Source organism: Chrysemys picta, chromosome 2 (assembly GCF_011386835.1).
Source record: "Chrysemys picta bellii isolate R12L10 chromosome 2, ASM1138683v2, whole genome shotgun sequence".
Classification (NCBI taxonomy): Eukaryota; Metazoa; Chordata; order Testudines; family Emydidae; genus Chrysemys; species Chrysemys picta.
In genome coordinates this window covers 227728618-227743718 of record NC_088792.1, presented here as the reverse complement: position 1 = coordinate 227743718, position 15101 = coordinate 227728618, and the positions used below count along the sequence as shown (strand labels likewise).

The 15101-nt window shown below is 35.0% G+C and overlaps 1 protein-coding gene across 32 annotated transcripts in view; it reads left to right on the top strand.

Annotated features, from left to right (window-relative positions):
- Positions 1-15101, top strand: part of ASPH (aspartate beta-hydroxylase) — a 190704-nt gene that overhangs the window by 56133 nt on the left and 119470 nt on the right. For 18 of the 32 annotated variants that reach the window (XM_024109617.3, XM_024109616.3, XM_042845629.2 and 15 more), the window contains one exon: positions 8355-8399. The exons of the other annotated variants lie outside the window; for them this stretch is intronic. In XM_024109617.3, the coding sequence (XP_023965385.2) occupies positions 8355-8399 (45 nt within the window). The remainder of the gene's footprint in view (positions 1-8354; positions 8400-15101) is intronic. 32 annotated transcript variants of the gene reach the window in all.

The window sequence follows — 15101 nt, the reverse complement described above, 5'->3', positions numbered from 1 at the left end:
TCCAAAGTCTATTTTGGCATATGTGGATTTGTTGATTATGGCAGTTACTTTCACTGAGAGGCAGGTATTCAGTGGTGTTCAATCAGCTTCAGTTCTTATCTAGTTCAGAAATCCTGAACTGAGATCTCATTTTAATATACCAATATGGTATATTCATATAATTAATTCTTTGATATAATTTTAATGTTGACAATACCATAAGCATTTTGTTAACGATGCCGGTTAACTTTGCTATGCTTACGTTTTGTAAAAAATTTCGATTATGAAACTCATATCTCAGGGTTTTAATTTGTTATATCCAGGCTGAAACTTAATGTGCTTTATTTTAAACGAATTTTGAATTGACGTGGCAGTTTTAAAGATATATAAATAGTATTGTAGCTTGGACAGCATTGATACATAATTCAAAATGAAACTAAGTGTAGTTGGCTTCTTGAACTGCAAGTAAATTGGGGAGTGAGGTACAGAATTTGTCTAGAAATATTAGGGAACTGCAAACACCCAGAATGGGCAATAATTACTTAGAGTAGGGTATAACCCAAAGAAACAATATAAAGTGAAGGGAGGGAAAGGTCTGGTTGAGTGTCATGAACATTCTCAACAATAAGACACATTAAGAATGTAAGGGCGTTCTCCAAGGAAAATGGTGGAAGCAACCTGAGAACATATCCAGAGTCACCAGTTGGCTTCTTATGGGACATAGCCAACACTGAAGCCACCATATCTCCACTACTGTTCTTCACTAGCCTGATTAAAGCTAGTGTGGGTATTCCTAACTGTGCTACAATTACAACTTAATTTGAGGTGTAGATGTACCCTAAAATCCCATTGACCTCAGTGGGAGCAGTGTTAAGTCAATGCTGAGCAATTGTGAAATCCCACTCTGAAAATCTATGATAAAAACTTAGTTTCATTGCACTGAAATATGTTAATTGTTATCTAACGATGTGAGGGACTTCTGTCTTGGAGGTCCTAATACAAGTTTAGTGAGTTTTAATTTTACTTTAGTGTTTTTAAAAAATTAAAATAAGTTTGTTTATCGTTGGGATTCCCTCCAAGACCTTTTCCATTCAGCTTATCCAGAACACCTTCTTCGGTTCTGGGAGAACACTTCATCTGGTTCTCCGGGATCCAGAAACTCAGTTCAACTCCCCATTTAATCACTCAGGTTCCTTTATTTGGCATACAGGAAGCTACGCTGAGTAGATCAGACTCAAGCGTAGGGGCTGGGTATGGGGCATACCACATATCCAAAGTTGCATAGAAAACCTCTTCCTTTATATACACTTAAATATATGTTTGACATTGCATCACATGTTTTTGAATTGGCTTGATTACTTTTCAGGAATCTATCCCTGTACAGCCTGTCTTCCCATGTGCTGCTCAGATAGAACCTGATCTTTACATTCCATATTTATCTTGTCCATTGTCCCTAGCATTGGGGTATTCCGGCTTATCTTAATTAGCATAGACATCACGACTTCAACGTACTGCTTGTTCAGCCCCTATTTACAGTCTAACTTTCCATTCACTTTCCTAATCATGCCCATTAAGAAATGATGCAAGTTACCTATGTCAAGTCAGGCCTACAGTTATATTCACGTAAGCAAGGGAATAGTTAGAACTGAAACTCAATTCCATCTTGTCTAAGTACAAACAATATGCTTGAGCCTTACATAGTTTGTTCTGAAATGCCCATGTAACAAAATGGTGGGCTAAAGCCTAAACTTAGGGTTACCATATTTCAGGTTCCCAAAAAGAGGACACTACCAAAGGAGGGACCTTGGGGGAGGAGAGGGGATGCCTGCAGCAGGGGTACTCACTGGAGGTGGGGGCAGTATTGCTGTCTGTCACCGTGGCAGAGCATCTGGCCCAAGCTCAGGATGCAGCGACAGCTATTAGTCAGTGCCTCCCTGTGGAACCTCTTGCCCAGGGCTGAGAGCCAGGACCTGGGTGGGTGGGATCCAGCACCCATGGTTTGCTAGACCAGTTAGCTGCAGGTTAGGGATCAGTTGGGAAGTGGCTCAGTCGGGGGGGGTCTTTCTGAGCTGCAGATTGTCTGCTCTGCAAAAACGTAGGACATTTCCTATTATATAATCCCCCTTGGATAGAGAAGAGAGACCCAAAAAGAGGCTTTGGCTGGGAAAATCTGAACATATGGATGTCCTTTGTGACTTAATTCACTTTTTAAATACATTGGGTATATTAAAATATTCTACAAAAGCCAAAGAAATATGTAAAATGTGCAAAATTTCATTTACTTCCACATACATTGATATGATCTAAAATATGTTCAGAAAAGAGAGCCGGGTTACGTATAACAGTTGAAGTTAAGTGATGATCCATATTTTAATGGAATGTGTATATACAGCATAAATGATAAATTCACAGTTTATTTTGTAGTCCTAAATGAAAATACTGTTCTGTGAGGTCTTGTTAATGTGACATGAACTAAACTTACATCCTATACCATATTATTAATTTTGCTGTGAAGATTTATGACTAAATATTTGCCCTTGGGATACATTTATGATGGTCTTCATCTTTCTCAAAAGGTTATTTTTAATAAAGTGTATGGAGTTGCATCAAATAAGTGTCCTGTTGCTTTAAAAAAGCTGCAGTTAATGATTCTCTCCACCTCTCCAGAATTTTTATGAACAGTATTTCTGGATGCCTTTCTCTGTTCTGCTCCCTTATGCTCTCCAAGTCCTATAGATGGAAAATTTCAAAATGCAACCAGTTATCAGAATTAAAGTCCACAACCTACAAACAGGATATTATATGACACATTGCATTTGTAAAATTGTTAGGTTTCTCAGAGAGCTCAGAAAAGCATTGGGCTAAATAACGTGACACTTCAAAAACTAGGCATGCTGACCTTTAGCTGAATGGGTTAAAATAAAATAAAAAATATATGGAGATAGGTATATTTCATAGAACGGGAAGGGACCCCGAAAGATCATTGAGTCCAGCCCCCTGCCTTCACTAGCAGGACCAAGTACTGATTTTTGCCCCCGATCCCTAAGTGGCCCCCTCAAGGATTGAACTCACAACCTTTTACAATCTTAATTGTAAATATGAAATATGATTCTCCTAACTTGTGCAATCTACTATCATTTTATTCTAGAAGAGAAAATCAGGGTAATTCTGTGTTTATCATTTTTATTTTCTACACAATGGTTAGGGGAAGTGCTGTTAAACTGATCAGACGTTAAGTTTTTTATTAAAAATACTATTTAGTGAGCTGAGCTAATGGATGCTGGGAAGTCATTAATGTTTCTGCATAATCGCTTGCTTTGCTGTGATACTAATAAAAATGAGTTACATGAAAGTTATAGTTCTGTTCCACCCACAAAAATTGTAATGGCTGATAATATATTTAAAGGCTGAACCCCTGATTTCTGTGACATCTTCAACAGTATTTAATGTGGAAATGTAAGCAATTCTTTTTAAGGGACAATGTTTAGAATGCCTGGAATCATTATATTAAAGTTAATAAAATGAACCCAAGAAATGTTTATATATCTTTTGAGATTACTATTGCATATATTTTGGAGCTTTTTTTATTTAAAAAAAAAAAGTATCTTTAAAACTTTCACTCTTAAACTTTTTCAAGGGCAGTTGGTTATAAGACTGCTCATTCTTAGGTAACATTTCATAATTTTGTATCGTTAGTCAGTTTCCAGTGACTTAACTTAGAAGAAATTAAAATTTTATGAATTATTCATTTAGGTTATGTGGGTTGGGGGAGGAAAGGAAGGGAAGGCGTTGAATGGTTAGGGAAGATTTTTATTGCAGCTCCTGTTAGTAAAAATGGTAGGATAGAACAAATCCATTTTTTTAAAACATTTTTTGCTTAATACTTTGCGGTCAAAGTCTCTGTGGTTCGTTCAGTCAGTCTGCACTGATGTGTTTCCCAACTCCGCAGCCATCCAGCAAGGTAGCTTTCTATAGTAATTAATGAATTTCATGCTGCTGCACCACTACCAAGGGGTTTTTCAATCAGTTTTCATAGTTGTGTTGCACCTACTGAGGCTAACAAAGACAAAAGACTTCTTGGACTTTTGTTTCTACTTTGCAAACAAGATGCAATACTCATACATCTGTGATTTTTATCGTCTCAAAAAAAATCAACTTTTTTAAAGCCCAATTCTTTCTATTCAGAGAGAAAGATAGATAATCTGAGTTATGAATCTCCTCTAACAACATACATTCCGTCCCAGATATTCTTGGGATCCATACAATTGAGGGAAGTGTTTAACAGATTTTAGGTCAACATCCTTCAGCTCAAATGTACTATGGCTATGACTCAGTTCTTCCTTTCATAGTTAAGTGAGCAGAGAAGCTTACTCTGAATGACTTGACAGCAGTTTCTGCAATCCTTTGTTATGCTAGCTGTGTAAACTGCAAAGCTCTCTTGTATTTGGGAGTGTGGGAAGAACATCTTTCCAAGCTCTGATTTGCCTGGTTACCTGAAGGACACATGAAACTTGGTAGCAAATAGAATCCAACTTAAGGTAAGTGATAGCCTTTTATAAGCAAACTATTTTGGTTGAGCAGAAGGCCATAAAATTCCAATATAGTATGTTGTAGAAGTAAAAAAATGACATGGACAAGACCAAAAAAAGCATAAATTAGTTTTCTCTTGTGATTCTTCTATGGAGTATAGATAGATGTGTAAATCCACTGATCTTGAACACCTGATTTTATAATATAAAGATTAACTTCTTGTTTGGAAACTTACTTTTGTGTTCTTAGTTCCACAATTTAAATATCTTCCTTTGTTAATCTTCTGCTAGAGATAAACTTTTTGTATGCAAGCTAAAGATAGCTAGTTTGGGAAACTGCTTGGTGGTGGCCTGACATGAAACTCTTTTCTTTCTACTACTCTGTCGTACCTGATGGAACTTTCTGGGGTATGGCAACAAATCTGCTCAGACTGAATGTGAACTACAAAAGTTATTTCTAAGTATGAAAATGTAGCCTTTGATGTTTACTTACAGTTCTAGTAAATGTGCTTTACATTTATAGAACAAGTATAGTAACAAATAATGTCAATGTCAGTAATGGATTTGAGGTAATTTAACTCTTTAAAATTTCATTAAACAGTTGTACTATAGCTTTAATATCATTAATTATTAAGTTCAGCATTGTGACTCCTGGAAAAACAGGACCTTCTTTTGTTAGAAACTAGCTCAGAAATATTTACATTTTACCTTAAAAAAAAAAATCCACTTAAGAGTTGTAAACTGATGGGGGAATGTCCTCCAGATGTATAAGACCAAATCATGCTGTCAGTATTCAAACAGAATTCCCCATCAACTGGGAATACTGCTTAAAAATCGGTGACATTTTATGAGCATTTTCATGTGCATTTTTAAAAAAAAAAGAATTAACATTTTATTTATTTATTTTGAACAAACCAAACCAGCATAGCATCAGCAATTCTCTCGATATACACATCTACCTCGGTATAACGCTGTCCTCGGGAGCCAAAAAATCTTATCGCATTATAGGTGAAACCCCGTTATATCGAACTTGCTTTGATCCGCTGGAGTGCGCAGCCCCGCCCCCCCGGAGCGCTGCTTTACCGCATTATATCTGGGTAGAGGTGTATGTTGACCTCAGTTAATGAAACTGACACTCAAAGGCACTTCAAAAGTGTATTCAGTCATGTTAATTTAAATGTTTAGAATAAAATGAACATTTTGTCAAATAAAATAGGAGAAGTAAATTGTTTTTTAATTTATTTATTTTTAAAGAGTGAAACTTGGAAGTTTCCAAGAAGGTCTTGTACATCAAAAGTATAAAGTGCGAACAGCTTTAAAATGATAGATCCTTTAGAAGTTTCATTTTGTATTAAATACTCTAACTATTCTTTGTCTTTGAATGCTGTTCTTTCTGAATTAATAGTACTTGTGTATTGTTTCTCTAGGGATGAAATGCTTGAGGTGCTTTATTTGCGTGATTCATTCTACATTTTCTTTTGTATTAAAAAAATTTGTCCAAGTGTAAGAATACCTTGTGTGTAATGTTTTAAGAGTTAGTGTCCCTTAAGTAGAGTTGTGTAGTACCAACTTGATTAACATTGGGAATTATGAAAAGATACTATATTTATAGTAATATTTGTTTTTACATAATTTAGTAAGCAGCTTGTGAAAAGAATTGCAGAAGTCTCCAAATCTGTCATAAAATTTGGAAATAGTATGTGTGGCAAGCCACCCCTTCTGCCTCGCTGGACTTAGTGCTCTCTTCTCCGGCAGGGTAAATCAGCTCCACTATGGAGTGTGTCTGTCTTCCCTCTTTGGGGTTTGTTTCTCAGAGCCTTCTCGGTAAGCCTTGGGGAAGGCCTGAGGAGTGGTCCTCGGCCAAACAAAAGACAACAAGTCTATAACGCACCAAAACTAAAGGGGAATACCTTTCCCTGGCCCCTCACTGGGGCAGGTGTTGTCCTGTCACTGGCCCCGGGGTCTCAGTCCTTCCCCTAAACAGGCACTGCATTTGGGTGTCTCCCCTATGGAGAAGCCTGTCTCCCTGCTGCCACCAGCCTTGCAGCAGTTTGTCTTCACCCGCACCAGGAGAGAGATTTTTAACAGGTTTCAGGGAGCCCTTAATTGGACTCAGGTGTCCTTAATTGACCTGAAGTAACCCCTTCCCAGCTTGTAGGAAAAAGGGCCTTTAGTATTCTAGGGCTAACGTACCAGTTTTCCCAGACCCCTTGCAGCTGTCCGGCCTGACTTGGTCACATATGTTTATCACATATGATTGAAATGGTACTAATACTGACATTTATACAATATATGCCTTCAAATTTTTGTAAACTATATTTTAGTATCTTCTAAAAAATGTGGTATGTACAGCCAAAATAAATTTTTCAGGAAAAGTTACAGATTTGGTTGAAATGTTTCTTGTGGTTAGCTGTTTATGTATGTATGTAGCAGTGTGGTATAGAATTGCTTTCAGCTATTACATCGTTCTCCTAGAAAGGTATAACTATAATATTCACCTTGTAAGGCATTAACCGCTTATATGCGGTAAGTGTTTTGTTTTGTTGAAATCATATTCATTTACCATAATAATTCTCTCTAACAAAACAAAACTAATATTGATGCCAAAAGTTTGTAAAGCATTCAAATTAGATCAAAATATAGTAGTAATTTTAAAGGTGTGTTCTTGTTTTAAGTGTAGAGATATTTTTACTGTAGAATTCTGTGACCAAGAATGATGATAGACATGGTTTGATTTGGAAATGATACTATCTATTAGTTGGCTTGCTAAATAGAAGGGCATGTAAAATTTGCACACTTGAGGGCTGCATTAATAACTTGCTCAGAACTTGAGGACTGTTCTTTGTCTACATAAGAAGAGTTACCCATAATTTTCTGCAGTCTATCTATAAACAAGTGAAACATCCATAAAACACAAACGGTATTTGCTGAGCTCTCTCCCTATGGAGTATGCACGTTTCAATTTAAAATAAAGTTTTAAATTACTGATCTTTTTGGGGAAAGGTAAAATTAAGTTCTGTACGTTTTTTCCTAATTAAATCATGCTCTTATTTATGCAAAAGGCTTTTGAAATAACCAGATTTTTTTACCATTTTAAATTATTAAACACTGTAACAGCTTAAGATATATTTTCATATTTACTTGCTTCATAAGTTTGCTAAATAAGTTTTATTAATTCTGCTATCTCCATTGGCTCAATAGTACTCCTTTTGCTTCAACTGAGTGATTTATTTAGATCTTGTAAGTTTATTCACTGGAGGCAGTAAAGTTACACAAGTGTAATTTTGCCAGCCAAGTTGGGCCTTAACTATTTTATCACTGATGTTAAAGCATGAGGAGAGAACGCAGTTTGGCTTTCAGATCTCAGGTCAAGTGTGTAGGGTTAGCAGTTCAAAAAGTCTTTTTCAGTGTAATAAAGCCATTTTTTGTCACTTTTAAGCACAAATTACACAACTTAACTGTAGAGGTTAATATAATCAATTGGTGGATACATTTAGTAGTTTGAAAGTTGTTTCAATTAAAGTATCTTATGGGTCTGCTTATGGTTGGTATTTGTGGGAATCATTTAACTGTTCCATGAACATCTGACCCTAATTTGAGCCCAGTCCTGCAATCCATGCTGTCTCCAACAAATGGAAGTACAATAAAGAGCTCTTCTTTTAACAAATATATAATTCAAAATATATTTAGAAATGGTTGGCATTTGGAAGAAATCTGAACTCTAACTACCATAAAGAGCCAATGAAATTTTGTTGCTCTAGATTGGTAAATTATGTATGTTATTTGCTTAATGTATTGAATATCAGAAAATATGTTTATAACCTGTTTCCGTCTTACAAACATCAGGAGAGGAGCCAGGAGGGGTAGACAAGAGAAAAGCTAAGGCCAAAGGTATTTTGATGCGTCTTTTGTCAGTGAGTTTTGTGCAAATAATTTCTAATGCCTGAAATGCATGAGATTTGCAAACCAGGTAATTGAACTCTGGCTACTAATGCTAGATGTGGTGATTGTCTTTTTAGTTGGAGATGCAGCAAACAAATACCCTGCAAATTCTCAGTCAGAATTTCAAATTCCTGTTATCCATCTGCAGCTAATTTGAGTGCTTTCCTAATACAGGATATAATTAAATGTAAATCTATTCAAAAACACTTTGTGCAAGTTTTTTGCATGATTTCGCTGATGTCTTGCAACTCTGTTATTTCATATGGTGTATGTAGAGAGACATTTTAAATATATGCCCCGATTTTGTTTTGTTCCTTAATCCTCTTCAGTGACATCTTTACTGTTTTCAGATATTTAAGGGATTTATTGATCTTCAGGCAGAAGAGGGACCATTAGGATCATATACCTAACATAAGCCATAGAATTTCATCCAGTAATTCTTAAGTGTGGTTTAGAAATTAGAGTTTAGTGGTTGTTCCCATTCTAATTGGATGTTATTTCTAGGGTTGTTTGCAATTCTAGTTTTATTTGAAGAAACATTCGCCGGGAATAATCTGTTGCATCTACTACTCTGTACTGGGCAGCCTGCTTGTTGAATGTAACAAACTACACCAACATTGGTTATCATTTTTTCCCTCTAAAGCTAGAGTACCAAATTATTTTTTTGTTAATTTACAGTGAAAAGATGGTTAGAAAAAAATTGTCTACTGGGGAAAGTTCTCATGCACATATGAATACTATTTTTTCTTATCTTTGCATGCCAGCTGAAATTTATAGCTTTTGTTTTGCGTTGTGTTTGGAATAACTTGTTTTGAAAATGTATGTTTCCCAAAATATTAATAAATGAGCCATTTAGTTACTTGTTGTGTTTTGGGTTCTTACTGAAGAATTGTATGGTATTGTAGTGAAGGAATGTTATGAAATGCCTTCAGTCCTTGCACATCATGTAGAGAACCTGTTGGGAGGATATACGGTGGCTGAATTATAACTTTTATGAATGGAAAGAGTATATTCTTTTCATATGCAGAAAATGTAATGAGAAGGTACAAGTAATCAGTTAGTAATACACTACATTACAGCTTTCATTATTAATTTACTCTGGCAAAACCTCCAGTAGGCTTCAAGGGAAGACTTTCCTGAGTAAGGATTGAAAATCTGCTTCTGTTAAATTACATAGGTAAAAAATTACTACTGCCTTTCATAGGAAGAGGACCAGGCTAATTTCTTTTATTTGTAAGTGTGAATAGGGCTGAAAGTAAATGAATCTTTTTTTTCTATGCTAACCCCATCATAATAAGCAAAATAGTTTTCAGGTTTATGTATAAAGTGGAAAGTTATTTTGACATAGATTCCCCCCCCCACCCCCCAACCACACAAAATATGAAAATAGCATCAAAGTAATTTCATTTTGCTGAATCATCTTTTCTGCATATTGTTAAGGAAATCAGTTTCTAGTACTCCCAGTTCTGGTTTTAATTCACTAACAGCGCTGTTGGGTTCTCAACCTTTTTCCTAGTCATATTAATTTTTTTTTGTAATCTTTGGCCTAACTAAGGTGACAGTGTCCCTAAAGTGTTATGCTATAGATATTAGTTACTGTAAATTTTCTTGCTGATCTATGAGGTTGAAAAATTCACAAGTAGATCTTGTTTTAAAGAAGGTAGTCTTACAAATACAATACTTTCTTTATCTTATAAGATTCAAAGTACCAGGATCAAAGAGGTGTTAGACAAAGTCATTGAAAAGCATGTGTTCTGTAAAAGTAAACTAACAGTATTAGTTATAGAAAAGTAGTTTTATTAGAGTATGAAATTGAAAATACAGCTGTTTAATATAAGATGCTTATTTTCTGCATCTGCTGCATGATTTAAGACTTCAGTACGAAACTCAGATCTAATTTGTGTAGTTTTATAAATGTATTAATAGCTTAAATTGCCATCCTAATTAACAAGTATTTAGGCATCAAGAGATCTTTCTGCATAAATATTTCATGAATTTTGTTATGGGTTAATTAGAATAAAAAATAGGCTGCTAGCTATGCCAGCATTAGATTTTGGGGAGGGGGGGGTAATATGGGTGGTCATCTTAGATTATTCAGGTTTGGAGCTGCAATTGGCATTAAATTATGCAGATACCTTGCACAAAATTGTATTCCATGATCTAAAAATGGTGCTGTTAATTAACGTTTTCCATTTTTTAAATGAAAATATGAAAAGTAAAAGAAGCAATTAAAGAACCACTCAAGAAAATAAGAGAGAGGGAAGCATCCAGGAAGAAGGAAAACAAAGTTGAAGAGAAAAAAAAATCCATGGAAGGAAAAGTTGCTGACCGAAAGGTTAAGAAAGTTGTTGAGGTGGCTAAATTGAGGAAAGATTCTGACAAGGTTAAAAAAGACAAAGGCAAGGAAAATGAAAAATCAGGAATAGACAATAATGTAAAACACAAAGAGACTATGAAGAAATCAGCCACTGAAAAGGAGGTTATCCCTTCTCAAGCAGGGAAAGACACAGTAACTAAAAAGAGAGCTAAAATCCCTTCCAGAGTTTCTGAACATTCAGCAAAGGAAGATGAGAAGAAAAAACAGAAATAGAAATTTGATGGTGAGAAAAACTTAGTGTATTGGTAACATAATTTAGTGTATTAGTAACAATTTTTCTGAAAGTCATTAGTGTGAGTGATGATTATGCAGACTGCTTATGTGTGTACTTGCATTGTAAACACAGAACAAATATCTGCTGTGGAGCTCAAATGTGTACATAATGTATTTGATCACAAGTCCTGTACATTTAAAAATTGTTGGTATAGTTTTGAAATCTTTTTTGAAAAAAATTTTTTTTTACATACAATATCAAACCCTTAAATACATGTGTCTTGCTTTCTATTAAGGTGTTACATTTTTCTTGTAGATATGTGAAGAGTGTAAAAACATGGATCATATGTAGAAGTTTATTAATGTATTATTGGAAGATAATCTGGACATTACCTAAGTGGTGAAAATTCCTATTGTAAGAAACTAATTCTCATTTCATTAGAAGGCATGCAAACTAGAAATAGTGTCAATGAAACACATTTGTTAGAGTCTGATGCTTTTATTGAGTGCTGTAATGTTTTTCAGTAGTCCTGTGACAGTTTTGTTTTGCTATTACTATGCTAAATTACTGTTGTGTTGGCTTCATCTTTTTTCTGAAACCTTTGTTAGTTCACTATGGGTGAGATTTTCAAAAGTGTTCAGCACCCAAAATTGGGGGCAAATTTTCAAAAGTGCTCAGAAGCCAGCAGTTCCCTTCTCAATGGAAGCTTTTGAAAATCTAGCCACTTACTGAGATGTCTAAATGGGAGTTGTTGCTTGCTGATCAAATTTCAGGAAGCTGACATTGTACCATTATTTGTATTTTGACTGGACTGGATTAGAGAACAGATTTGTGTATTGCAGCCACTCATAGAATAGCTTATTCCTACAATAGTTCTAAATGTTCTACTTCTACACATTAGCTCATTTTTTTGGATTGGTATTTCTTTGTTTTATTTTCAGCAATGAAGAATGAGAAGTATCCAAGAGCCTTATTAATTGGGGTAAATAGGATGTTACAAAATTTCTTCAGAAATAGTGTATTTCAGTATGTTACAAAATCTGTACTTAATTTCTAGTTGGTATATAAGAAATACTTTATGTACAAATCCTGATTTTTATTGGACAAACAATAGAATTGATTATATGCTGAATCATTGCAAATAAAATTACAAGAGACTAGAACAAAATCTGAAAATGATACTTGAGGATCACTGACTGTAGTGGCTGGTGGTCGTAGCAAGGTTCTGGAATTTGACTCCGCAGTTCCGGTTCTACCATAAACTGGTCTGTGACCTTCTATAAACTACTTCACTTCTGTCTCTCAGTTGATCCAGTACATATATGCATGCTTAGTTGTATTGAGGCTTAGTATTTGCAAGGTGCTTTAAGACCTATGGGTGATAGGTGCAGTAGTATACTTTTATATAATGCTGTGAAGGAAACAATGTTTTTGAAAACAAAAACAATGGCAAATACTACAGTACAATGTGACACAAGTTGTCCTAATTAGGAAGAATGACATACTGAATTAGTTTCTGAATACTGGGAAAATATAAAGTGTGTATATATACACACCTGCGTGCTAATCAGGGTACATTTTAGAGCTGATTAGCAAAAATGTAGGAGTGAATATAGAAATCTCTCAGAACAGCTCTTGAAAAATATTCTAAATCTCCTTTGGAAATGGGACTTGATATCTATTCTTGCATAACAAGCCCAGACTTCTCTTAAGTTTCAGTTTCAGTAACAATATTAATATTCTTATGTCTTATTCCATTGTAATCTGTTGGAAATGAAGATATATATTTGATAGAGAAACACTTTTATTGTAATTAGGTACTGGAAGTACTTCTATTGGCAGATTACATCTAGGGTCCTTCCAGTGTCTGGATTGAGGGTGTGTACATCAACATTTTTCTTATATCTGGTAACAGAGAAAAGTACATGGGGATGGGAGGGGGAGAGGAGGTGGAGATTTGAGTGTCATACTTTCTATAATGCCTCTATCTGTTCCAAGCTCTGAACTGCCATATTGCAGTTAACAATATAAATTATTTCAAATTGCATTTTTAAGTTGCATGCATCGAGTGGTATTGAGGAAAAAAGGCAGAATTAACGCTCCCTCATATGTTCCCGTGGCGCCCCCCCCCCCCAAAGCCACACAAAAAACCCAACAGTCCTCTTATGTCCCAATCTTACAAAGATTATACACATGTGAAGTCCCATTGATTTCATTGGGACTATTCCCATGCATAAAGTTAAGCGTGTGTGTAAGACTTTGCAGCATTGGAACCTTACTTAAAATGCTGTTGTTTTAAAGCAGCTTCATGAAAATTTCTAATGTAGTTCAGACCATCATGTTTCTTTGTAATTGTTAATTCACATTTTCCTGTGAATTCCAATATGTATACAGTTTTAAATGGGATAAACATACACATGCTTGGTGTGTGAAAGGTCAGTCACACAGTCACTCTGTAACCTAATACATGGAATTGTCTCTATAAACACCTTTCTTTAAAATCAAACATCTAAATCCAATAGAGTTGTTACTGTATAAAGGCACATTTAAGAGCCTGAAAATAAAATGTGTGTACTGTTTCAATCAAGGAAATTATACTTACAAGGAACATCGCAACAGAAGATTGTTCATCATAGTGTACCTTCTTTTTGAAAGATGTTGGTCCTCTGAGCATATTCTGAGGACATTTGTCACTTTGTCTTACATAAGTATGTTGCACTAGAGTGACCCAAACCATGTTATGTTTTTTTAATTAGCTTGGTTTCCATGAGTATAGTAAAAAAGTCAAATATGCAATATTAATCTTTTAACTCTGGATTTGCTGGTCTGCTACAAGCTGCTCATGCTGTTCCTTGTAATTTAATTTAAAAACCCTTGAGCTTTATTAGTATAAAATATATGAGTTAAACAATCCTTGTATCACAGTAATTTCAAATATCCTGTTAAGTAATATAAAAGTACTTGTTTACGTAAATAAAAATTACGTATACGTCAGAATAGCCCAGAATGGTTGTGAAATTAAGGTATATAATGCAGATTTAGCTTTCAGAAAAAAAATCTCTAAACAGAATAATAGTAAAAAGCTGATGGAACTGAAGTGGTGGCTTAAAGTCAGTTTTAAAGGGTTACAGTGTAGTTCACTTTGGAGGAACTTATTTGCTTCCTGACTTGCCATCACATAATTACAGCACATCTGTTGCCCTGCCAGTTTATACTTAAAGACAAATGGAGAACTTGAAACAACAAAACCAAGACACGGATGCATATTTTAACATGCATTTTGTGCTCTGTTGATCTACCCAGTTTGTAAACTCAGTTGATATTGTGAGAGACCTGAAACTGAGAGTTTGTTTTGGCATGTGCAGCAAGAAGTCTAAATTGCTAGGTTTTTTTAAATAAGTGAGGAGGAGTTAGTATGCAAAGTGGTGAACTGCAGGCTTTTGTTTTTTTCAATCAGGCTTCAAATATTTTAAGTACTGACATGTTTCAGCTGTGTTTGTAACTATTAGAAGATCCTACAGAGCTGTCATTTAGGCTAAGTTCTGGTGAGAATTAATTAAAAAAAAAACAACACCTATATAACACAATCCTGGCTAAAAACACCTAAAATAGAGTTGAGGGAACTAAAGTTCTCACTGCCCCCTCCATTGTTCAGGCCTCAAAAAATAGACCTGTTTGAGCCCTAATGAACACTATTCAGTGACTAACGTTGGATTTTGTTAATCATAAAACAAATCTGATGTAAAATCAATTTTAAATGTTATGAGTTTTTGACATTTTAGGAATGAATGTTTCTATTAATGAGACAGACAGTACAATCTGATGTTTCAATGAGAACAACACTGGAAGCATGTAGACCTTGTAGTATGGTTATTGAGTAAGAACTCTGGCTTGTATTTGCTCTTATAGAAGAGGAAAATTCATCCTGATTATCAGGATATTCTTGAAAATGTTCTACAACCTAAGATTTCAATATCTCAATGTGAGTGGCTCAAAACTGTCACTTGTTACTTTCCAAAACTAGACTTCATAAGTAAGTGGAAAATGTGCGTTAGGTAAC